Source organism: Magnolia sinica, chromosome 6 (genome assembly GCF_029962835.1).
Source record: "Magnolia sinica isolate HGM2019 chromosome 6, MsV1, whole genome shotgun sequence".
In the NCBI taxonomy this organism is placed as follows: Eukaryota; Viridiplantae; Streptophyta; class Magnoliopsida; order Magnoliales; family Magnoliaceae; genus Magnolia; species Magnolia sinica.
In genome coordinates, this window is record NC_080578.1 from 2,784,793 (window position 1) to 2,811,015 (window position 26,223).

A 26,223-nucleotide genomic window follows, 5' to 3' on the forward strand; every position below is an offset into this window, starting at 1 on the left:
CCCCAGTGGTTAGATGTCCCAGCCCAAGAATCAGGCTGAAATTCCCAATAGCTGTCCAAAAAATCCACTGACAGTTAAATCGATTTGGCTGACAATACAGGTTACACTTACACTTCCTACCAGTTGAATCGTCATCACCATCATGTAAACCTTATCCCAACAAACAGAATTCAGCTATCAGTATCTTGTTCCGCCATTCCACTCTACCAAGGGCCATAATTCAATTACTTTCCTTCGTACCACCCTGGAACCAGCAATGTAAAATTCCGGCTTGGGACCGACAATGAGAGCACAAACTCCGTAATAGTCTATTATGTAGGCCTAGGTCAAGGCCCAAGCTATTGTGTTCATGCAAACGGGCACATCCCATTTCATGTCGGACGCTGAGCAATATATTCAGATTGCTAATCAAATGGCCTTTAATCGCAATTATCACTTTCCAATCGATCGGATTGATCCTTGCAAAGGCATCACAGAAAAGTAATACCAATTTAACAGAGAGATGACTCATCATCAACACAAGTACCAGTGAGTGGTACCAATGTAACAGTGAGATGACTCATCATCAACACAGGTACCGGTGAAAGTATAGAAATCTTGAATAGGGAGACTCCCATTACTTTATTCCAAAAATTCTTCATTTTAAAACGCCAGCAACGACAATTACATTCATTTCTCTATCGTGTAGCAAGCTCACAGCATGTTCCAAGTTCTGTCTTACCAAATTTCAATAAGAATTTATTAATCAGTAACTCAATGTGGGCCGTTCAAATGGTGTTTAAAATGGAAAAAAATGTAGGAAGTTGGATGGTTCGGATTGTTAGGCTCCACTCCCATCCACAGCAGTGCTCACACACAAATGACATGAGTAGGGCCGAACCCAGCCTGAGAAACACAATGTCTGGTTGATGAATTTCATCAGACATTCAAGCTGCGTTGCATTTTCTTCACAGCTCTCTTTCCAATTTCACACTCTCCATATCCATTCCCGGATCCAAATCAAAGAAATGCCAGCTCGTCTCATGGAAAGCACGGAAGAAATCATCGGAGACCGTCTCGATTCCGACCTCCTCCACGAACCTCCCCACAGCCAGAACATGCCTTGCGGAATCGGCAATCGCAGACCCCTTGAATTCCGACACGACCCGCCGGTAGTGCCCAAAACTGTTCCCGAACACCACAATCCTATTCAGCCGCTCCGGTCTCCAGTTCGCTTCAATCAGATTGTCATACAGCACCGCTTCGCAGTGCGGCATGAAGAACAGCGTCGGCTCCTCCGCCGCTCTCCGTCCCTGTTCGTCCACCGACAACACCGAGCAATCCAGAGCCGCCATGACCCTCGATTCAACGGCTGAGATAACTGGATCGAAGATCTCGATCCGTCCGATCCAATCGAAATCTCGCTGGAGCAAGATCGCCAGCGCGAGCTGGAGCCGAGACGGGTCGTAGGACCCGATGCTGCCGATGCCGTAGATCACCATCGGCATCTTGAGGTGAGAGGACAAAGCTCTGCAGATGCTGTGGAGGATTTGGGGCGTTCGGAGCTGGTCCGCGAGAGCACGGTAGAAATCGGAGGACTCGAGCTTCTTGACGGAGAGTTGTATCTTCTGCAGGAGCTTGGATTCGGTGGAGGGGTCGGTTTGGGAGGATCCCAAATCGGTAGGAACCCATGGGATTGGGATTTTCGAGGATTGCGATTTGGGAATCTGGGATTTCTTGGATCTGTTTTTGGCACGGCGAGGGAGAACGAGAGTCCAACCTTCGTTGGGGTTCTGGGATTTGCGGTTTTCTGTTGCAGCTGCGGACACTACTTCTGCAGCGGCAGACATTGAAGTGGTTCGAGGACGAGACTCGATTCTCGAGTCTCTGCTCGCGGATCCTACGCAAATAGATGGTGGGAGTAGTATGATATTTTGGTGGAGCACGGCGTATTGAGGACGCGGATTTTCTGCGAAAGCTTTGGCAGGAAGTTCCTGCGCTGGGAATGGCCACCGTGATGTTTTTGAGAAATCCAACCCGTCCATCCGTTTCTTGATATCATTTTAGGATATGAAGTCAAAACTTAGCCGGATCTAATACTCAAGTGGGCCGAAAACGTGAGGAATGAACGTACACCAGTTGAAATATTCGTAGGCCACAGAGGTTTTGGATAGGGTAATGTTTGTGTACGGTATGGATGGCATGTAAACATCACTGTAGACCCATGGGGTTTTCAACAGTAGGAACTTCCCTGCCCACCTTCTCCTTTAGTGCGGCCCTCTTGAATCTTGGTGCTAGAATCATCGCAAAAAATGGATGGACGAAGTTGATTTATCACAAACATCTGATGGCCCCACCTAGGTTTTCAGGCAGATTATGCATAGTAGATAACAAAAGTACGATACAGGTCGTTTTGAGTTATTTAACCTTACTTTTAAGTTACTGTCCTTTATCTGCCCCTTCCATACTTAATTTACGGGCGCATTTTTTCTGGATTATAACCGTAGGAGGTAGGCATATCTGCATTTTTTCAATTTCATTAGCTGCGGTTTTAAACCGTAGCTATATGTAGTTAGGTAAATTTCTTGTTTTGGTTTCATGCTTGCTAATAGCTACGGTTACAATCCGTATCATTTAGAAATTACGTTTCCCATGCCGTTCGAACCGATAAAAATACGCCGCCGGTACATAAAGATAATATCTTAAAAAGGTAAGTTTCGAATGGCAGAGAAAAGACGGCGGTTTAAGAGTGAAGCGTACAGTCGGAAAAAAAAGCTTTATACTATTTCAGTCTCCAATGATCTCAACCGTGTATGCAGAAAAATGGATTGTTGATGGGGAGATTGTTTATCTAGCGGCTCAGGTTGGATGGGTCATTAACGAACCATCATTTCACGGTCTGAGATTGGGAAAGCATACCACAATATCTCGCATTTTTCTGGACAATAGGTATAATTCTTGGACGCGTTCAATATTGGATACGGACTGCCTGCTACACTGGGTCCCTCGGCGATGTTTGTGAGAAATCCGCGCCGTTCATCCATTTCAAGCTTATGTTGGGGCATGATTCTAAAAATGAGGTGGGTTCAAAACTCAAGTGGGCCACGCGACAGGAAAAAGTGGTGAGGGAAATGCCTAGGGTTGAAACCTCACCTGACTACACCTTGATGTCAATGGTCCATCCAAACTGTTGATAAGGTCACTCCCACTGGGATGAACTGAAAATACAAAAATATTAGCCGGATTCAAAACTTCTGGGCCCACTAATGTTTCAATGGTGGACGTTCAATCCCTACTATTGCCTGTCGTGTGGCCTACTGAGTTTTGGATATGCCTCATTTTTGGGATCGATCCTAACATGAGCTTGCAAAACGGATGAAAGGAGTGGATTTCTCACACGTTGGAGGGAAAATAAACAATCTGGTGGAATTGATGAAAAATTTAATGGTAGGGATTCAATCACAACTTTTTCTTGCGTTGTGGTTCACATAAGATTTGGGTCAGATTAATTTTTGGAATCATGCCTTAAAAAGATCTGTAAAAATGGTTGGACGGTGTGGATTTAAGGCGCATACATCACTGTGAGCTCTACAGTCAAGGGTCCCACCCACATGAAGAGGCACTCCCAACTTCAAAACTTCTTGGCAGCAACCGGAGTGTTTATTTGCCATCCAAACCTGTTGATAAGTCCACAAAGAACTGTAAAAAGGGACCACACAAATATCAAGTTGATCCAAAACTTTTATGGCCCACAAGAAGTTTTTATGGTCAATCTCTACTATTTCCTGTGGTGTGGTCCACCTGAGATTTGGATATGCTTCAATTTTTGGATCATGCCGTAAAATGAGCTGTAAAAACAGATGGACGGCATTGATGTAAGGGAAATAAATTATAGGGATCCAACAAAGGCATTCTGGTTCTCCGCCGGCCCCACCAAATCATCTCGGAACCAAGCAGTGGGAATCGACCACCTGTCCATACCTGGTGCGCTCGTGATCATGAGAGCGCGCGAGCATAAAAGTCGAAACAGTCGCAGTTGCGACGAACAATCGTAGAGTCGGGAGCAGAAAAACAGAAGCGGAGAGAGAGAGAGAGAGCGAGCTAAGCTCCATGGAACTAAGTACCGTAGCTTTCACCCGCCTTCAGGGACATTTCCCTCTGCATTTGTGGGTTTTCAGATCGCCATTGAAGCTGCAGAAGCTTAGCAACTTCAAGCATTCCATCGATCCAGGCCCGTCTCCACGGTACGTTCATTTCTTTCATAGATTCTCAAGGTTTTAGGTCGTCGAGGGATAGGCTAGTTCAGTTCGATCGAACTGTTTATGTTGACGATAATCTGAGAAGGCTGAATATGCATTCATTCGTATCTTGCTATCCGAGTTCCTTTTTCCTTGGTCTTTATTTATTTATTTATTTTTATTTTTCTGATTGATGTGTGTTTTTGCTAGTTTTATATGTTTGTTGGGAATTTAGTTATTGCGATGAGGTCTCTATGGAAGGAGTTTTGAATTTTGATTCAGTTCAGTTGTTGATGAAACAGTTCTTGCATGTTGTTTTCAGAGAAGTTGAAACCCAACTTGCACACAGTTGCGCTTAGTGGCATGGCATACAGTTGCAAGATCAGAGCCACTCATCAGTTGCGTGGCTTGCTCCCCACTGCGTAGATGCCTTGACCGAAATATCAGGCCACTCCACTCATCCGGTGTCCACTCCACTCATCAGTTGGCATGGCACACATCTGCAAGAACTGAGCCACTGATCAGTTGGGCGCTACTGTGTAGATATCCTGATTGAAACATCAGAACACCCCACTTATCTGGTGGGCCACACATGTAAGTTGAATGTGGGCTGTTGGTCAAATTATTTTAATCGACAGTGTTGTTTTGCATGTGTCTGGCCCACCACGGCCACGAGCAGATCAGCTTGATCTTTTTTTGCAACAGGGCATGTAATGGTGGGGCCGACTTGGTCAGCAGCCGGTGTCTTGCATACTTGTGATCATTGAAATGTGTGAACCACGAGTGTACTGGCAAGTGCACTTGCTACTTGCTCAAGTGCAATTAGTACATTTTTTTTTTCAACTTGTTGATTTCAAGTGCAAGATTTCATTTAAAACTCTGTGCCTCTTTTCATAATTTAAATTTTATCTCAAAGGTGAGAATTCGACAACTTTGCTCTCATCACTAGAGTGAGTGATCTGGGAAATTAGAATTAGATGGTTTGGTCATGGGCAATGGAGAACAAAGATTGCACTGGTTAGGAGTGAGTTGGTACAAGTTGAAGACTCTAAAAGGGCAAAAGGGGAAGGCTCAAAAGGACATGGGTGGAGGCAGTAAAAAAAGACTTGATGAGCTCTCGCCTAATTGAAGTTATGGCCCTTGATAGATTGGAATGGTGGAACAAGATTCACGTAGCCAACACCAATTAGTTAGGTAGGGCTTAGATGATGGTGATGGTGACGACGACAACGTTGGTGACTAGAGTAATTTGAGACCTACAAACGGGGTATCACAAAATTTAGTTCAAACCAACCCTGTTGGGATGCCTTCCACAAGTCTCTTGTGCTGAAGGCGGATGAATGGCACCCACATGATTCTATCCAACTCGTAGATAGTTGAGCCCAGGACATCCCTACAAAGTATGATTGTATTGGAACTCTTTCTTAAACTTTTACAACAGTGACAACACTTAAGCTTCATGAGACTCTGATGAAGATTCTAACATTCCTCTTGTGCTAAATACACAATAAGGTGCATGTGATGTACTGCCAAATCACAATTGATGGGAATCCTGAGCCAACAAGGTGGGCTTGGCATTTGGAGCGGTGTTAAAAATAGAACGTGCACTAAACTGGCTTTTATTTCTGGCTTTTTCCCACCCATATCACAAGTGAAGTTGGTGAGAGAATGTCATGAACATATGTCATTTGCAATTCAGCTCTAGCTTATCATGTTATCCTCAGAACAAGGTGTTGAGAATTCCTTCTCTTTTTGGTTAAATCAAATAATGCACTTGATTTATTTTTTGAAAGATAAGAATTTATTGAAAAGGCGGCAGGAACTAGTCCACTAGAAAGGCTACAAAAAATAAAAATAAAAATCCCCCAATAGGAAGCAAACCTCAACAAACAAATTATGGCACTCAATCGTGAAAGAGAATAATAATCTTAGAGAAAACCAAGGCTGAGGAAACACTCTGATTTCTAAACACTTGATTATTTCTCTCAGCCCAAACCGCCTAAAGAATGGCCAACGAAACAAAGTGCCATTTCCTTTTGCCCAGACTACTACCTTGATTTGAATGCCACACACACGATAGATGATTGATTGAGGATGGCATCACCCATGAGATGTTTGCCAGGTGTAACACACTTCACCGGATATCCGAGGAGAACGGACAATGGATAACCAAATGGTCCATAGATTCTTCATATTTAAGGCACAAAGGACATGCATTGGGAAGAATCATCCCTTGCTTACGAAGGCTATCAATCGTGAGAATTCTATTTTTGCTTGCAAGCTAGCCAAATGCCGCCACCATTGGAGGAATGGAATAGGCCCAGATTTCTCTAGTATGAGAACAGGAAGATGAGGACCTCCCTAAGGAGAGGAAATTGTAAAGAGATCTGACAGAGAATGTCCTTGAGATGGACAACTTCCACACCATGGAATCTTCAAAGCTTGGATTGGGGTGGAAGTCCTGTAAAAGGGAGAGCAAGGAACTGAATTCCTAAAATTCATAGTCAGAAAAATTCTTTCTGAATGGGGGAATCCAGATCCCTCCCTGCCCATTATGATAGAAGCAATCTTTAACTGGAATAAAAGGGTTTGAGCAGACAGAAAATAGAGAGGGGAAGGCATTAGCTAGCGTAAAATTTCTACACCATTGATCGAACTAGAAGCTGATTCTATTACCATCGCCCAAAGGAAAGGACACATCTTGTTGAATGCAGGGAGCTATCTTAACAATATTCCTCCAAAGGAAAGAAGTTCTGTACAAGGAAGACTCCCTCATCCACCAACCAGAGTTAGAGGTACCATATTTAGCAGTGATCATATGTCTCTAGAGATTATCAGGTTCATATGCAAACCTCCAAATCCACTTGGCCAGGAGGGCTCTATTCATAAGCTCCAAATTCTTAATGCTCGCACCACCTTCAATGTAAGGGGTTCAAACTTCCTTCCAATTAAGCAATGAGAACTTGAAAGAATCAACATTCCCTTGCCACAAAAACTTCCTTCTCATTTTGTCAATTTTAGAAAAAATAGATTTTTGGTTAGGAAATAAGGAGAAGAAGTAAATTGGCTTGTTGGAGAGGGAAGCCTTGTTCAAGTTAATTCTGCCTCCAAGAGACAGGACATTGCATCTCCAGGATGACAACTTCCTCTCCATATGCTCAAGAATGCAATCCTACAAAGATAGAGGAGGCTTACAACCCCCCTCGTGGGCCCCACTTCACATGGGTTTTGTTTCACACGAGCCACCCCGCTTTACATGGATGGGGCCCGCCTCACATGGGCCATCCACCCCGAGTGTGCCCCTACATCCCACAGGCAACCCCACTCGAGCCCGGTGTGAAAATGCCCCTGTATTAATCACTCTCGGTGAGGAGTCTCAAACACGAGACCTCCCGCTCTAATATCACTTTGATGTAGGACAATTAGCCACTTGCTCTAAAGGCTCGAACTGATAGAGTATGACGAATTAATTCCTTTATCTCATAGCCTATGCCCCACATCGCATGGGTTAAGACTTTGACCGAACCCCCCTCGTGGGCCCCACTTCACATGGGTTCCACTTCACACAAGCCACCCGCTTCACACGGATGGGGCGCGCCTCACACGAGCCACCCGCCTCACATGGGCCGCCCACCTCGAGTGTGTCTCCGCATCCCACAAGCAACCCCACTTGAGCCCAGTGTGAAAACGTCCTTGCATTACTTACTGATATAGAGATGAAGACCCATATAAAGAAAAGGAAGAGATCCTACCTTACACCCAAAGAGAGCTCCAAAGGAACTACAAGCCTCAGGTTTCAGATTAATGCCGAAAAATTCAGTTTTGGACATATTTACCTTGAGACCAGAAAATAACCTGGAACCAACAAATATTCATGTTGAGATGGGATATCATTGACTTAATATGCTTCACAAATCAATAAGGTGTCATCAGCAAATTGCAGATGATTGATGCGAAATGGGAGATCAGGAATAGGAAAACCTTTGTAGAGACCCATTCCCTGGCTCCTAGAAAACATGGCACTAAGGGCTTCAGTAACTATGACAAAAAGAAAGGGAGATAGAGGACCCCCCTCTGACGAAGCCCTCTAGTGGCTCTGAAATAACCAAAAGGGGCCCCATTAATGAGGGCAGAGAACTTGGGAGAGGACACACAAATCTTAATCCAAGCTCTCCAAGAGAACCCAAACTCCATTCTGTGGAGCATGTATTCCAAAAATGATTAGTCTATATGATCGCAAGCTTTTTGGAGGTCGAGTTTATATAGAACACCCGATCTTTTCTCCCTTGCACATGAATCCATACACTCATTAGCTATAAGGATAGAATCCAAAAAGATTTGAAAAACGCAATGGGGAATCCATCGGGACCGGGGGCTTTATTAGACCCTGAGGCCCAAATAGCAGCTTTAGTCTCATCAAGATTGATAGGGCTTTCCAATAGCAAAGCTTCTTCTTCCGAGATCGATTGAAGAAGAAGATTGTTGATCCTTGGACGATTGACCTCCTCCGCAGTCAACAACTGAGAGAAGAATTGAATGATAGAATCACATATAACATCTTTATCAAAAACAATAGAATTATCAATTTGGATGGAAGAAATAGAGTTGACACGAGATCGAGTAGAGGAAATGCACTTGATTTTTGAAAAATAAAATTAAAAAAATTGGTTTCCCTCCAAAATCATTTTGAAAAAGTTTTTTGAATAATGTGAAAAGTGGGATTTTTTCCTTTGTCCCACATCACTTAGAGATGGGAAATTTTGGGAGTTTATAAACTATCTTGTGGAAATCTTACTTGGAGAAAAGAGGGAGAGAGCGCTGGCACATGAGGTAGTGTAGCCGGGTGGCTGTAGAGGCGCTAGTGGCGCACTTTGCACTTTGCACATGTGCATCGTGTCGCGAGTAGTAGCTTCCTCGCGACCTTATGCGAGACGGTGCAAGCGCGGTACGAGAGGTGCGAAATGTGAGAGAAGGCTAACTCATCTAAGATTTTGGAAATGGTTCTATCCATCCATTGCAGAGAACGCTAGAAACTGATGCTAGTTAATGCCAACAGTCCGAAAATGGCCAACCATTCAATGATCCAAACGGTTAAATCTTTAATCCAATGTTTAGATTCAACTCCAATGGTCTGAAACATCTGGATTAATGAGCCAACGTTCAGAAACGTTTTTGCAATGTTTTGAACTTTGATGGCATCAGGTGCAACAGTCCACTTTCTCCATCTATATAAATCGGATCCCTCCAGGTCCAGAGCATAAGAAATCTAGTTGATCTTGTTTACAAGAAAAATCAACAAATTGTCTCCCTTTTCTTTCAACTAAGTTAAGTTTGTAATTCCCTGAGGTCACGAACTCACCGAGTTTTTGAAACACTGAGTCTACCAAACAAGACTGACTGTGTTAGCCGAGTTCCTAAGGTGGTCCCTTCGTGATTACTGCACGCTGGACCAAACAAGGCTTGTCGTATCCTGGAAGCAATTCGCCAATAACCCAACAACGATCTCAAATAACAGAAGAGAGGGGGCAAATCACGCTTCAAGGACAACGTATTAATACGTGCTTCAGCCTAGTTCCAATCAATTTCTTTTTGTTATTTTCGGTGTCCAGAATTTCTAAATTCAGAAATTTCCAACACAAGGAACTTCCCCATAGTCTAGAAAACCAACGTAATCTGAATATGCCTCTTCCATTTACCATTGAAGTCTGCCAGTGTTGTTGCTGTTTTGAATATATTGTCTCTGTTGTTGCTGTTTTGAATATATATTCTCTTGCTTATGGGTGTACATGGAGTTTGTTAGTTGTTGCATGGTCCTACATTGTGTTACTTATTGTTGCAGTGAATTTATTTCTTTTGAAAATGATTAATTGTGTCTACTTCTAATGTTTGCAAAATGTAAAATAACAGGAAAGTTGACAGAAGACAAACTTCCTAATTCAAATTTTGGCATGCAGACAGCAGAGGCATATAAACAATTTGAGTGGTGAAAGGTTGGCAGCCAAAATGGCTGAATACGAAGGGGAGAAGATCACCACAGATGTCACTTCTGGGAATATGGTTTTCGAACCTGTACTTGAGGAGGGGGTTTTCCGTTTTGATTGTTCTGGAAATTATAGGAATGCGGCATATCCAAGTCTCTCTTTCGTGGATTGTAAATCGAGGGACATACCAATCATGATTCATAAGGTTCCCGTGTATATTCCTACATTTGAACTCCTTCATGGGCAACAGGTTGTCACTATCAAGGTTTGTTCTGCTGCCTTTTCTTGCAATCTCAACTGAAGCCTCTTTCTGCAATGCAATTCTCTTTTGAGTGAGACTTTAGTTTGAGTTTGCCACACATGTGCATACATGTATGTCAATCCAGAACATCGAAATAATGGGTTCCATGTGGATGGGGCATAGCCCAAGAATCCCACTAGTCAACCAATCGTAACTGTCTAACTGATGGACATTTAGCATGGCGTGGCAAAACATATATCTTGAGTTCTTATGATTCCGTGTTTCTTTAATTAACCTGATTATTTTTCTCATGATTTAGCTCCCTACTGGATCATCTTTGTATGGAACAGGAGAAGTTAGTGGGCAGCTTCAGCGGACTGGAAAGAGAGTAAGTCATGTTGTTCATTTTGGAAGGAAATGGAATTATTGTTTTGTTCTAGTCATTAACTAGCTTTGTTTCACCTCAGATATTTACATGGAACACCGATGCATGGGGTTATGGTTCGGGAACAACATCCTTGTATCAGTCACATCCTTGGGTCCTTGCTATCCTTCCAAATGGAGAGGCATTTGGGGTTCTTGCGGATACAACTCGACGTTGTGAGGTCTAGCTAGTTTTCTGCTTTATGAATGATTCTCTCTACCTCCCACATGTTCCCTACTTCATGGAGGTCTATGTTGAGTCCACCGTAACTTGTTGATCAATAACTTCTTAAACAGATCGACCTACGGAAGGAATCAACAATAAAGTTTGCTTCTCCAACTGCATATCCAATTATTACATTCGGTCCATTTACGTCGCCAACTGCAGTCCTGATATCTCTATCTCATGCAATCGGTTTCTTCTTAAACCATTGAACCTTACTGTTATCACGATTCAGTAATATGTGCATTCATGTGCATATACTTTTATCTTGTATTAATCATGGGAATAGAGTTTTCCGGCTGGACCCCTCAACTTGTTTTATGAAAACATGTTTCAAGTGAAACTGACTTTCGCTGTTGAACTCCATTCTTCTCTTTGTTTTGTACTGTTCCTTATATCCTTTTTGTATATATATTATGCACCAATCGTTGGTCCCTTTCTGCAACCATACTACTATATCCTCCCATGGTGCATGTTTTCAGCATGATGGGGTTTAAATTTTGCTGCAAAAGAAACTGTGACTTTATTCCTGGGCTGCTGTTTGTTTTTATAGTATTTGTCATTAAAATTTCCACATGGTTGGCTTGGAATGATAATGTTTGTTTGTTTTTTTTTTTTTTTTTCTCCCTTTTTTGTTGTACTTCTGTTCCTACAACTGATCTTTCCTCAACATGTATTTAGGGACTGTCTTTATGCCTCCAAAATGGTCTCTAGGCTATCATCAATGTCGTTGGAGCTATGATTCAGATGCAAAAGTTCTTAAGGTGGACAATCTGTTGTTACTTTTAAAACTTTTGTTTGCAGAGACAACCATCACATTGTTTGTTTTTTTTTTTGGGGGTGGGGGAAGATGAAATTTTATTAAACCAACAAAACAAAACAGAAAAAGAAAACAAAATAGAAAAATGAAAGAAAAATCTGAACAACCACTGGCCCCAATGCTGGCTACACCCCAAAAGGCTCCCTACAGCTAAGGAGCCCAATCCCTGAACAGACTCAAGACTTTACTAAAGACCCTGGCTGAAGAGATTCTCAAGTTAAGGAAACACCAATTGTTTCTCTCGAGCCAGATTGACCTGAGGGTTGCAAGGAAGATAATGTGCCACTTCTTTCTGCCGAGAAGACCTTCTGCATGCCACAAGTGAAAGAGGCCTTTGGCATCTTCTGGCATAACCCAGGACACTCCAGCCTTTTGCAGCACTTGGTTCCAAATTTCTGCGGAAAAGCAATAGTGGATGAAGAGATGATTGAGAGATTCTTCATGTTGGAGACAAAGACTGCAAGTGTTAGGCAAAACCATACCCCTTTTCCTGAGATTATCAACAGTTAGGATTCAGTTCCTGCCAAGAAGCCAAGCAAAGGCTACCCACCTTAAGAGGGGCACCATAGGACCAGACCATCCCCGTGTTGCTATTGGCTCCCAATGAATCAAAAGAGGCTAGATGAAGATAAAAGGATTTCACTGAGTTATGTTCTTGTTGCAATGCTGATATCAGTAAACTTCTTAAAGTTATTATTCAAATGGGCTTGTTTTATTGGGGATTGGAAGTTTGTCCGTCTCTTGTTTGTTCATTGGGGAAAGCGGAGATTTTGGACTTGTTATTTCCAAATGTTTGTAATGACCATGAAATATGCTATCACCTTATTGTAATAATTTTTTCCCGATATTCATGTGTGCAGGTTGCTAGAACATTCCGAGAGAAGGGAATACCTTGTGATGTCATATGGATGGACATTGACTACATGGATGGTTTCCGTTGTTTTACTTTCGACCAAGTATGTTATTCTCCAGACTATGACTTTCAAATATTTTATGATGTTAGCGACCTCAATGGCCACTCTGACACGTCTTTTTACAATTGTCAATCAATGTTTATCTTGACTTCCGTTTTTTGGAAATTCCACCAACGGTTAGCATGTGACATGAATGTCATTAAACGCAAGCAACTTCTGTCATAAGAGTGGTACATTAAACTTGTGGGTTAGCATTGCTTTTGGATTTTAATACTACCTTGATTATTTGGTCTCTGTTGTTAAAGTGATTTGCATTTAGTTTGGGGGTGTTTTCCTTGTTTTCATTCTACTTCATCTTGCCTTCCATGAGTCGTTCTTATTCTGATATGTAAGGAGTTGAATATGATTAGTTAGATATTAGTCCTTCACATTTATTAGATAAAGAATGGTTTCAAAATCATCTTCATCCTCTTGCTTCTTCTTCTTCTTCTTCTTCGGCTTATGACATCGGTAGACTTACAACAACGTATGGTAAGAAACATGAAGACATACTTTGTCTATGACTTGATTTGGTTTGCCTTTTACCATGTAAATCCTGAGGACATTCTGTATCTTCACAACAAACTTACTGTTTGTTAATTCTTCTAGGAGCATTTCGTTGATCCAAAATCTTTGGCAAATGAGCTTCATATTAATGGTTTTAAAGCAATTTGGATGCTCGACCCGGGGATTAAGTGTGAAGAGGGCTACTTTGTTTATGATAGTGGTTCTGAAATTGACATATGGGTTCAAAAAGCAGATGGGGGAGCTTTTGTTGGTAATGCTTCCTGATGCATTTATTTTTGACATATTGGTAAATTGTAAGTGCATTTAAGTCTTTTGTGGTTCCATTCTTAGGGGATGTATGGCCTGGGCCTTGTGTTTTTCCTGATTTTACGCAAGAAAAGACCCGTTTGTGGTGGGCTAAGTTAGTAAAGGACTTCATTTTTAATGGTGTTGATGGGATATGGAATGATATGAACGAGCCTACAGTTTTCAAGGTAATGCTTATGTAACTGCCACTTGCGATTTTTTGGTCTTGTCACCTTAAAGGTTTCTAATCTACTGAAAATTAATTTTTTGCTTCTCAGTCTATAACAAAAACCATGCCAGAGAGCAACATTCACAGAGGAGACATTGAACTTGGTGGCTGTCAGGATCATGCTTATTATCACAATGTAATGTTCATCCACTCCAGCTGTGTTTGGTGCCTTATATGTGACACTCATGTGGCAGCTACTTTCTTATTTTGAGTCTGGAATCCTTTAATTCTTAACATCATTTTCATGTTAGGTTTATGGCATGCTGATGGCAAGGTCAACATATGAGGGAATGCAAATGGCCAGTGGGGAAAAACGCCCATTTGTTCTCACCAGAGCTGGGTATATAGGTAGTCAAAGGTATGCTGCAACATGGACTGGAGATAACCTATCAAATTGGGAGCATTTGCGTATGAGTATACCCATGGCGATTCAATTGGTAAGTAATTCTCCTTCTATGGTGCTGCACCTACATTTCTCAGTGTAGGGCTATAGATCTCTATGAATGGTGTGTACTGTTTCTGTAATTTAGATCAGGATCTTTCATTATTGGATCAGAACTGAAAAGTGGTTCTTCTGGTTCATTCAAATAATGTTTCTCTTGCTTTCTTTGCCATCCTTTTTGTTTTTAAAGTAATAGCTATATCTCTGTTGATTCATTTGTAATTTATTGATGAACAGTCTCTTTTTTCTGCAAAGTGAAAAGTTTGGTAGCAAATCAGTTGGAATTTAGTGCTGTAACAGGAGAGTTTTGCTTTCTCCACATGCACCCTCTCCTGACAGCATACATGTCAGCCTGGCCAGTGTGTGGGAGTATGGGACATATGAATGGTGCGTGTGTGATCCCTACTATGATGATGACTGTAGCAGAAGTCAGGCTGGCCCACAAATCAGGTGTGCTGCCTCTAGAAAAAATGAATTGATGGTATAGAAAACATACCAATTATCCACATTCAATGTACATGTGTGGCCTGTCCGTTGAGTGGGCTGGTCTGACTTTCCGCATATGTTCATCTTCACAGTGGATGTCACCTTATGCACTGCATACATGCCTAACACACTTGCCAGGTTGGTATGTGTGCTGCATGTGGGGCTAGCAAACCTCATAACAGGTCAACTTGTAATCTTGTTATGCCTGTAGTATGCAAGTGGTGGGATTAGATGGGAGCTAATTAACTATTCCCTGAGATATACCTAATTAACTATTCCTTGAGATGACCCTAAAGAAAAAAAATGTTTATGAACCATTTTTAATAACTCAAAGGTGTGACAATGGACATAATCGAGACCCTTCATAATGTTGTCAGGTAGGGAATCACTGATATGCTGCTCAACATCCGAGCTGATGAAACACCAGCCAACATTGGTGGCCCGATCTTGCCCACAGTGGTGGGTAACTAACAAGAAAGAATGATTGTTTCTGTAGCTCTCATTGATTGTGGGATTTGGGAAGCTTCTGTCAAACTACAAGTCTCACAACCGTATGTGCCCCAACTCCCAAATTCCTCATCAGGTTCCAGAGATCCATTTAGTTCCACATGGCTCCCTTGCTACTATGGGTGCATATGTCAGTTGTGAGAAGGACATACTGGAGCCATATGGCATCCATGGCTTGGTTTGAGTCTTCATAGTCATGTACCTTTATCATGTAATTCAATTTTTTCATCTTGTTTTTCTTTGTAGGAAAAAAAAATAAAATTTGAAGAAAGAAGAAGGGATGCCTTGGTTTATAAGTAGTTCAAATATACTCAATTTTGCTTTTTTGGCAATGGAATTTTCTTTACTTTAGTATTGGTCATCTTGATTGATTCTACCATATTGGTTTCTCCATAATCCCTAGAATCTTGTAAAGTATATGCCAAGAGAGTTACGGCTTGAGATAAATCAAATAGCATTTTTCTGTTTGAGCGCAGCCATTGAAATGGTCTCAAGTGCATTTCATATTCCTCACAAGGTTCATTTATAAGTAGCATTTAGTATTTTTTATCCAGGGCCTCAGTGGTCAGCCATTATCAGGACCAGATATTGGTGGGTATGCTGGGAATGCAACACCCAGGCTTTTTGGAAGATGGATGGGGGTGGGTGCAATGCTTCCTTTTTCTCGTGGACATTCTGAAATGGGCACCAATGACCATGAACCATGGTCTTTTGGACAAGAGGTATGTTCTCATCTACTAAATAAAATCAGCTAATTGCACTTGCTGGTTTCAAACTTTTAATGCAAATGGAAATGTTACCCTTTTTTTTTTCTTCGTTTCTATTGACTGATTGCTTGGGAGTTTATGGCAATTTTTGCTTATAGTTAATATAGTATTTTTAGACTTTGGTGTTACTCGTAGATCGCCTTGAATTGGGTTTAAGATGAGGTCTTTATAGGACCGAGCATGATGGTTCTCACTAGGGTCATATAGCCTGAATAAGCCATATGTGAGACTTCGTCTAGACGCTTGTGAGAGCGACTGAGTTGAGTGGCTCGGACTAAGCACCTAGACAACAGCTGGGTTAAGAGTTGTACGGTGTAGAGGTTGGCGTACTCCTCAAGAGATCCACCGTAACATGCTTTTCATATAGCATGTGCTAGAGACGACCGAAAACACCTACAATAGATGGAGAATGGATATGAGTTTCTCCTCCGTGGGAGAAAACCAGTGCGTAGGTGACCCTTGTGCCCTTATGACTGTGGGCTATGCCTCGAAATGGAGGTTTAATGCCGCTACCAGTGTTTTAAATATCGACGATATGAGCCGATATATCCCACAATATATCTTGTATCCCACCTGTGCGATACGAAACGCACAGGTTATGCCGATATCTCCCACCTATTAGATCCAGTGAGCATTTTCGATTTTCAATCCATGTTTTTGTTGTAAATCACGTTAAACTAGTGTTAAATGGTTACAAGTATATTATTCTTCATGTTTTCCATGAAAAATCATGGATTTGGAACTTCAATTTCGAGATTTGGTGGAGATGGGTCAAGTTGCGGAAAATTGAGAAAAAAATCGAAATTGCTCAATTTCTTGCAAATCAGTTGTAATCTTTGTATCCAAACAAAAAATTAAACATGTATGTAACCTGATTTAGTGATTCTTCTTTTGCCTTTGAATGTAGTGCTTGTGTTTCTATACATGTCTTCTAACGTTTATAAATTATATGAATAGACTTTGAATATATATGCGTCAGTTCAGTTGGTAAGTGCATATATTAGGACCCCATACAAAGGAAACCCCTATTATGTGCACTTTTTTTTTTTTTGGTAATGTTTTGATTTCTAAGTGTGTATTGATGTCTTTCTCAACAATCCCTGAAGTTTCATTGAAAAAATCAACCAATTTCCCAATATTCCCATGTTTCCCAACAACAACGATACAATATGCAATACAACCGATATATCCCATGTGATAACCGATATGTATCCGTATCCCAAGGGTGCGATACATTAAACGATAACGATATTTAAAACATTGGCTGTTACTTTAGTTTGTTTTCAAAGACCATAAAAGAAAGGGTATAATGGAGCATGTTTGAGAAAACAGTTAGGCGAAGATATTACGGAGACATATTTGCTGCTCTCGGGATTTGAACACTTGACCTTCCTCTCTGATACCATGTCAAACAACCACTTGCTCTAAAGGCTTGAGCTTTCAGAGCAAGTGGTTATTTGACATGGTATTAGGGCGGAAGGTTATGTGTTCGAATCCCAGGAGCAACAAATATGCCTCCGTAATCTAGTCTCCTAGTATGTTCCCATGTAGAATTCCACCCCGCACGTGTGGGGGAGTGTTAAAGTCCCTTGATATACATTGATACACCATCATATAACGGCTTGAGCTTTTAGAGCAAGTGGTTGTTTGACAGTACATACCCTTGTAGGGACTTAATTTGGAATTTATTTATATAATCTTGGCTTGGGGTAGTTTCATTTGATTATGCCCTGGTTAATGTGTTTCAGAAGGTTAGTGTTATTGACATGTATCATGATAATAATACAATTATGATGCTTTACTCTCAGTTTTGCGGGCCTTGGTCGTGTGTAAATCTTGTATATATTGGGGGAAGCATTAAGGGGATTTCTTGTTCTCCTTTGATTAAGATTGTCTCTAATATCATTTCTTCATCACAAATGAAAATAATGCAATTTGCCCAAACATTGAGACAGCTGGGCAATGCACTGGAATATAAGCGATGATTTTCATGTATTTGTTAGGTGGAAGCATCTATTCAAAGAACTATAAGCCTGTATCACACTGTTTGTACATCCAATCTACAACTGATTTTGGCTTCTCTTACTGCGCCCCCCCCCTTTTTTTTTCATCATGCCTTTGCATTCTTTTACTCCCTTTTGGTGTCTATGTGATTCACTAAATATTCTTTTACAAGCTTTCCTTTCTTACAAAAACGTGTCTTTTGTCTTAAATGTAATGGGGATGGTGTTATCTTCTTATCCATCTGAATGATTGATTTTGATCCTTATTTGGGTACAAGGATACCTCATATTACAGTTCCATGCCTTGGATGCTCTTCCGGCCATAGATTGAGCTTCAACTACACGATGAGCTTTCCCATCAATACTAACTTCCACTCTATCTTTTAGTGTGAAGAAGTATGTCGCCTGGCATTGATGCGACGCTACCGGCTTATACAACACATATATACTCTTTTTTATATGGCTCATATCGAGGGTACACCTGTTGTGGCTCCAACATTTTTCGCTGGTTCGCCCTTTTACCTTCTTTGGATTCCGTAGTATTGGTAGTGGATTTGCATCTTAACTGAAGTGGGAGGGTGCTTTATGTTTCATGTAGATCCAAAAGATATGAGTTTGAGGAGTGTTGAAAATTCCTTTCTATTGGGGCCTCTTTTAATATGTGCAAGGTACCTCAGAAGCAACTCTTGTGCTTTCTTGGAAAAGTCCTGGCTTTCTTCTTTTTGCATCTTGGAAATACCATAGGGTTTTTTTTTTTTTTCAAAGATAAAAGATAAGTCCAAATTGAGTTTCCTTATGTAACATGGCTTAAGAACGATGATGCCTTGTGTTTACTTTTCTTTTGTTTTTTCATTCTATTAAAAATTCTGTTAAAGTTTTATGATTTCTAACATCCTTGTTGGCACGGTCATCAGCACGATGCCTGATAAGGGATCGCATGAATTGCAGCACGTGTTGCCTGGGGGTATCTGGTTGCGGTTTGACTTTGGTGATACGCATCCAGTAAATATTTTTAACCACCTAGATTTTGTCCATTTGAAGAGTTATCATGGTGTCACAGTTCATGATGACCATTTACATTTCTTTCCTTTTTCAGGATTTACCTATACTGTATTTACAAGGTGGATCAATAATTCCTGTGGGACCTCCTCTTCAGCATGTTGGGGAAGCAAAGCCAACGGATGACTTGTTGCTGTTTATGGCTTTAGATGAACATGGTAGGTTTTGGGAGTTACATTCCTTTAACCTTGTAGTTATTGCATTCTATTTCCTAATAACCAGTTCCTGAACTAGTTGACCTTAATACCAGTTGTATAATGGTAATGCTTCCAGTACAGTGTCCATGCAGTTTGTTCAGAAGGTCATCTGAATGAGCACTTTCAGAAATTTGGAGCATAAAAATATTGAACTCCTTTTGAATTATTTGGAGTTTAGGTGGACTTATATGTTGATTTCAGCTACTTGAACTGATCTCTAAAGAAACTGATTTTGAAATCGTCTCACTTCAGGGAAGAGCAATGGACTTGGACTAGAAAGAAACCTGACTGCCAATGTAATTGGCTGGGAAAGCCCTGTCTAATGCTCCTGAATTTGCACGAACACCTTTGTCTTTGTTTATTCTCCAACAGAGTTAGGACTTGGCTTTTCTTATCCATTTCAGAAGGGTTCCTATCTCCCTCAATGATTCTGGCATTATTCAGGCATTTTTTGAACTGTAAAATAGAGCTTCAAAATGTTTGATGGTATTCCTAATGATACTGCTTATTGCTTTCAATCTTTCTTTGGATATAAAAATCTTCCTCGTGCTCATTTTAGCAATTGAAGGGGCACGGGTTTCCTTTTGCACTTCTTAACTTGCAGTCTTCCTTTCCTGAGTAGTTGGAAGTCTGTACTTCAACTTTTCATTCTCCATTACGTTCATTTTGTTTCCTTTCCTTACAAATCCAATATCTGGAATAGGCAAACTTGTCAGCCAAGAAGTCATGATTCCTAAATAGAATTAATAATTTTCAGTTTTTCTCGTGGCACACACTCTGCAATTGCCATCTGTGGTATATCTTTTACAGGTAAAGCAGAAGGTGTTCTCTTTGAGGATGATGGCGATGGATATGGATTCCAACACGGGGAATACCTCTTGACCTATTACGTAGCTGAGCTTCAATCTTCAGTTGTAACAGTAAAAGTTTCCAAAACAGAAGGATCATGGAGGAGGCCAATACGTCGTCTTCATGTACATTTGTTACTTGGTGGAGGTGCCAAGGTATCATCGTCACTGCAGATTGCAATGAACATGGAAACACGAACATGTTTAATCAGGAGATAAAACCCTTTTCTTATGGTTTGTTTCTAAACTTTGTTTTTCTTGAAGGTTGATGCATGGGGCACTGATGGAGAGGAGCTGCAGATTGGAATGCCTTCAGAAACTGAGGTGTCTAACCTAGTGGCTACAAGTGAAAATCAATACAAAGCTCTTTTAGGTTATATTCGCCCACATATCCCTGTGTTTCATGTTTAGTATCCCCATGTTTCCTGTATTTGCTGGTTATCTCTGGCACATATATATGTTTAGCTTAATTAGGTTTCAATCCGTTGTTTTGATTAGAATTTATATTTGCGAGGAAATATCTTTATAATTCATCAAAATTTGCAGTTGTCTCAAATTGATAAATATATTCTCAAGGTTTTCATTTCAATATATCTGTTGTTTCTTTTTTCACTTTTTTTAATTTTTTTAATTTTTAAAATTTTAAAATTTTTATTATTCACTTTGTCAATATTAGGCTATTAGCGGAGGAGGGATTTTTTGTGGACAGGTTCAGAGGAGAAACACAAATTTCATCTTATGAAATGGGAGGGCGTGTGTAAACCACGTTCCCAAGGAGGAGCAGGTATGAGGAAGTTAGAGGAGATGAATCAAGTGTTGCTTGGGAAATGGGTGTGGAGGTTTGGGGTAGAGGAGGGTGCTAGGTGGAGCTAATGTTCGAATTGTCTCCGATATTTTCGAAATATCTCCGACATTATATTTATCTCAAGCTCAGCGATACCGATAACATTGGTAGCGATACCGATAATGCTAATAATATCAGAAATTCTAGGTAGTAGCAATGTATCGCTAAGTATCACCAACTTATCAATATTGCTAACGTAATCGGCAATATTTTCAACTATGTAAATTCTAGGTGTCGCTTATATTGCCAATGCATCAATATCAGCGACTATGTAAATTCTAGGTAATGCTTGTATCATAAGTGTATTGATGATATTTCAATAACATCGCTAATGTATTGATATCATCAAAATTTTATATTAGAAAAAAAATTATTACAAATTTTTTTTTTTTTCACAGGCGCATGGTTGTATGTAATGTTCAATTTGTCATTGATAATATTGATAATATCTCGATATTATCGATATCACAACATGTGCGATATTGAGACCACAATCTTTCGTTTCATTTCCAATTGTTGATGATTTCTTGGTGAAATATTATGTGTTGTTGATATTTTGCAATATTGATGGATGTTTGGATGGAAGGTTGGATGGTTAAATAGGCTGGATGAGATGGTTGGACTGATTTCTTACAACAACACATGCTTTTATGGCCCAATTAAATGGAAACTTGTTATGTATGCATTCTTTTTGTAATTTTTTTTTTTTTATTTCTAATTGAAAATATGTACATTTTAACATCTCCTGAAGTTTCACTGAAAATTCCACCATTTTCCCCATGTTTCCCCGCATTTCCGGTTACCGATACTTCGAACACTGTACCTGAGTAAACATTGGTGTTCACAATGACTCGAGGATTCTAGTATCGGTGGAAATTCTGTAGCATAAAATGTTTTTAGGAGATGGAAGAAACTGGCAAAGTTCAAATATGAAAAATCCTTTTGAAGCTTGCAGAGTATGAAGTCCTTTCTACCTTGAATATTTGCCTATTACATTTTTTATCCTGTCATTGTGCTGATACAAGTCAATTACGCAGAAAATGTGAAGTGCATTCCAGATGCAGATGAGCTCCCAGGACAGAAGGGAACAGAACTCTCAAGGACTCCTGTTGAACTAAAGAGTGGCGATTGGGTTCTTGAAGTGGTGCCCTGGATTGGTGGTAGATTAATCTCTATGACGCATCTCCCTTCTGGTAATGTCCATGCTCCAAATGTAACTATTCTTTTTTAATTTTTTGTTTTCAAAAACCATGTTTAAGATAAAACTGATTTCACATCTGGGAAAAGCTAATGGTTCTTGAATTTACTGTTTCTTAATTTACTAACTACTGCAATGGTATTTTGAGTTGGAAATATACTTCATTGTTTGTAGTGGAGAATGAGTATTTGACGTTCCTTGTCTTTCAGCTGAGCATTATCCCTGCTATACTAGACTTGTACTAGTTTAATTTGAACTTGTTTTCTCAGGATAAAAACACGATCTTATGACTAGAGTGGAGCAAATCGACTTTTGACATGGGGTAAAATCATTCAAAGAGAAAAGCAGAGGCATTCCAAGAAATGAGTAAAAGTACGCTGCCACCTGGGGCTAGAAGGTGCTTTTACTCGAGGTCATTTTAAGTAGTTGGGGCACACTCAACATTTCTACCTTGCTTGAGGGTTTATTATCTAAAATGTAGTTGGGAATTTGGTGTATGCCAAGGGTGTAGATTCCAAAAGAGTTTCGCTTAATTAAATATTTGGAAGTGTTGTGATAGTTAAAGTCTTAAAGTTTTGTTTATAGAATCCGGTCCGTATGACTGTTGAATGGAAGAGGAAAGTCAGACTACTGCTACAATCTTTAGGCTGCTTTAGTTCACAGCTTTAGGATGAAAGTGTGAAACCTAAGGTTGTCTGATGTTCAAAAATATTTACCCACAAAAATGTAAAGGCCAAAGAAACTGATGGAAGTAAACATGAATCTTGACAGTTGTTGCCAGCTGAAATGCATGTACCATAATAACCACTGAGAAGCATTAGCAAAGGACATTCAACTATACATTGCAATGATGAGAGTTGATCCTTGACTCTTCTCCTTCTGGGTACCTGTTTCAGGGACTCAGTGGCTTCAAAGCAGGGTCGAAGTTGATGGGTATGAAGAATACGGTGGAGTTGAATACCGATCTGCTGGATGCACTGAGGAATATGCTATAACTGAGTGAGTTATTGAAAATCATCTACTCTGTACTCACTTTAATGATACAAAATATTTTGGGGTTTTGGTAGCTGCTGGGGTTTAAATCCCAAATTATATTAATATCCAGTGGAATCTTTCAGCCCAGGACTGAAATAAAGTATCTAAAATTTCTCTCGGTTGTTTTGATGGAAAGTTCAGTATGTTCTTGCTATAAACAGATTTTATTGCAAGTTCCAGCCATGATATTTTTGAAAACTTTTACTTCTTAAAAATTAAGAATATGGACTTATTTATGTCGATGACATTTGTTTAGTTTCTGCAAATTATTTGAGAAAATAGTGGTTGATATGTTAGAGAAAAATAAATGTTGTGTATTTTATTTTTGCTGCTCCCTTGGGACACCATACCATTTTCTTATTGGAGAAGAGCAAGAGGAGAATTTCAGGAAAATTGTTAGTTAGGACCTCCCTAACCTATTTTTTTAAGAAAACCGTATGGTGTACCTAGGGAGTTGACTAGTGTGATTCCTGTAAAATTTTCTGATTTTGCAGGCGTACTCTTGAGCAATCAGGAGAAGAGGAATCTCTTACCTTAGAAGGAGATATTGGTGGTGGATTGGTTCTTCGACGCCAAATAGTTATTCCAAAAGACAATTCCAAGATTCTCCAAATTGACTCTGGCATTATAGCTCGCAGCGTTGGTGCTGGTTCAGGTGGATTTTCAAGGTCTGTTAGCAATATCCTGATTAATTATTAGAAGAAAATACTATGATATGAATAACAAAAATTAGACTACAAACTAGAGAAATGGTCTCCCCGTTTCCTGTTAACGTAAGGCCCTGTTTAGTTGCCACTTGAAGATGAGTTCACTCATTTAAGTAACATGTATTTGAGATTTTGTAAGGATTAAAAATAATCTTGATAACCCATAATTTATATAAACTATGATATTTAAGACATAACTACTGTTAACAATAAGAAGATGAACTCATTTTCTAAGTGGCAATGAAACAGGGCCTAACTTTGTCCATGAAACAGCTTTAGCATTTCTTTTCCCTTCACAAAATAGTGTGCGGCAGCCAGCAAATAACCATGGTTAGTTTTGGGGTATGTTTGAATGCTCGAAGTAACAGAAATAGGGATGTAATCTTTATGATTTTCATAAGGGAAATTGTTATTGGCACTTGTTCCAACTGATAAATTCACCTATTCGCTCAACTATCAGTTACACAATGATACAAAGCGTAAATAGTAAATTCTTTATTTCCTATCTAATGCCTGATGATCTTGACCTTTCTGATCTCTTGTATCAAAGGGTGGTCTGTTTACGGGTGCACCCGACATTCACTCTCTTGCACCCAACAGAAGTTTTTGTTTCATTCGTTTCTATCAAGGGATCAAAGTATGAAATTCAGCCTGAAGCAGGTGAGCAGCAGTTCGAGGGGGATCTCCGGCCTAGTGGTAATCTCTTTAATTTCATCACCTATAGATCCCATTCTTTTAGTAACCTGTTACAATGGCAGTTCAAAATCTCAGATTTGACTTGATCTTTGTGTCTCTGAGTTAACTCGGCTATGTGAATGAAAAATCTCACTGGTTTAAATGATCAATAATTTTCTTGGCCAGATCATTCTAAATTTCAAACTTATGGATATCTGACAAAATGGTTTGAATGTCCTAATTACACAGTGCCCAAATTTTAGATTGGTTGTCCGCCAAGCTTAACCCGGGTTATAAAATCATGCATCAACAGAACAAGAAACCATTTGATACTCTCCTGGGGATGTTCTGTACTGGTGGGGCTCATGGTTCATGATCCCGATCATTGATCCGTTGAACTCCCTGTGGATGGATATGCTCAAGAAAACTTCCAAAATGGGAGATGCCACTATCCAATTGACCTTCCGTTTAGTTGAATGTGGTTTGTAACTGTCTTACTTTCCCGAACTATCTACTCACAGGCCATGAATGGAATGGATGATGCCCATTGAGGGTGTTTTTGGACCAGGGTTAATGTGGGGCCCATCAGATAAATAGTCTGGATCATTGCATTAAACGCTCCACCTTGTACAAACATCCAAGGATGCTAATGTACATTTCTTGTGGTCAGTATTGTATGATTTTCCTTCCATGTAAGTCTGTCACCCTCAGAATTCACTCAAGAGTTTATCGGATAAATAAATAAATAAATAAATAAAGTTCTTGACTGTTGTCATATTTCTGTTTTCAGGAGAATGGATGCTGGTTGATAAATGTGCGGGCCTATGTCTCATTAATCGGTTTAACATCGACGTGGTTAAAAGATGCGTGGTCCATTGGGGGACTGGAACAGTTAACATGGAGCTGTGGTCTGATGAGAGGCCAGTTTCAAAAGACACTCCTTTGAAAATATCTCATGAATATGAGGTGAAACCAATCTCATAAGCATGGGTTTTATCTGGGGGCTATCAGATATGATGATGCAAACAACAGTTTTTCTTTGTCAGCTAAACATCCCTCATCAATAAAAGCTCATAGGAACTTTGACCCAAGGATGCACGCCATAATCGTGTTTTCTGTTTGAACCATAGTTCTAAGTTCTAAAACCCGGTGACTTAAGACTTGAGATTCCGAGCCGAGTCCGTGGAAACTCACTGAAGAGCGTAACTCAGTCAGGACTCGACCAGACTCATCAAGTCAGCTAAAAACCAGTCAACTCAATACGACTAGGCATGCCTCGATCGAGTCACTTGCCCAGTCAACTGTCTTTCATTACAAAAGAAAAATTGAGTGCGAAGGGAGTGTCGTCTGAGGGAGGTGAAACTTGCTACTAGCAAGCCATGTGGTGCATGTAAGTTCTAATATGGGTGAAAGACGGGCTGAATGGGTGGGCCTGCAGGATCCCAAGACCTTCACAAAAGCCAAAGATGGACGGTGCATTTTCAGTGATTCACCCACCCACTACGGAGTAGAGTGGGTATGATTACCTCTTTGATTCTACAGTTAAGATAGCCTC

At 40.3% G+C, this 26,223-nt stretch overlaps 2 protein-coding genes across 9 annotated transcripts; one reads left to right on the forward strand and one right to left on the reverse strand.

The window, feature by feature from the left end:
- Positions 1–595: 595 nt before the first annotated feature.
- On the reverse strand, positions 596–1,917 carry LOC131247948 (protein SENSITIVITY TO RED LIGHT REDUCED 1). Its single transcript, XM_058247923.1, has one exon. It carries the CDS (start codon positions 1,827–1,829, stop codon positions 948–950), a length of 882 nt encoding a protein of 293 aa, XP_058103906.1. The 5' UTR covers positions 1,830–1,917; the 3' UTR covers positions 596–947.
- A 1,806-nt stretch (positions 1,918–3,723) lies between these two features.
- On the forward strand, positions 3,724–25,759 carry LOC131247949 (uncharacterized). Of its 8 annotated transcripts, none has more exons than XM_058247928.1 (24): positions 4,105–4,223; positions 4,540–4,681; positions 10,125–10,463; positions 10,759–10,827; positions 10,907–11,044; positions 11,160–11,277; positions 11,767–11,849; positions 12,766–12,861; positions 13,468–13,636; positions 13,717–13,859; positions 13,950–14,036; positions 14,152–14,337; positions 15,890–16,057; positions 18,493–18,613; positions 18,704–18,773; positions 19,020–19,107; positions 19,202–19,322; positions 20,172–20,365; positions 20,474–20,582; positions 22,091–22,246; positions 23,148–23,250; positions 23,781–23,954; positions 24,544–24,689; positions 25,459–25,759. In XM_058247928.1, exons 3-24 carry the CDS (start codon positions 10,221–10,223, stop codon positions 25,650–25,652), a joined length of 2,976 nt encoding a protein of 991 aa, XP_058103911.1. In that variant the 5' UTR covers positions 4,105–4,223; positions 4,540–4,681; positions 10,125–10,220; the 3' UTR covers positions 25,653–25,759. The 8 variants fall into 8 exon arrangements, with proteins under 8 accessions (XP_058103915.1, XP_058103914.1, XP_058103908.1 ...); XM_058247930.1 differs by having other exon boundaries at positions 10,172–10,463; XM_058247925.1 differs by lacking the exon at positions 4,540–4,681 and having other exon boundaries at positions 3,766–4,223; positions 10,172–10,463; positions 24,623–24,689.
- Positions 25,760–26,223: the final 464 nt, after the last annotated feature.

Coding starts and splice junctions, on each gene's coding strand:
- LOC131247948 (XM_058247923.1), bottom strand. CDS start 1,829: ATGTCTGCCGCTGCAGAAGTAGTGTCCGCAGCTGCAACAGAAAACCGC.
- LOC131247949 (XM_058247924.1), top strand. CDS start 4,090: ATGGAACTAAGTACCGTAGCTTTCACCCGCCTTCAGGGACATTTCCCT. Junction 11,850..12,765: donor CAGATGCAAAAGTTCTTAAG/GTGGACAATCTG, acceptor TCATGTGTGCAG/GTTGCTAGAACATTCCGAGA. Junction 16,058..18,492: donor CATGGTCTTTTGGACAAGAG/GTATGTTCTCAT, acceptor TCTATCTTTTAG/TGTGAAGAAGTATGTCGCCT.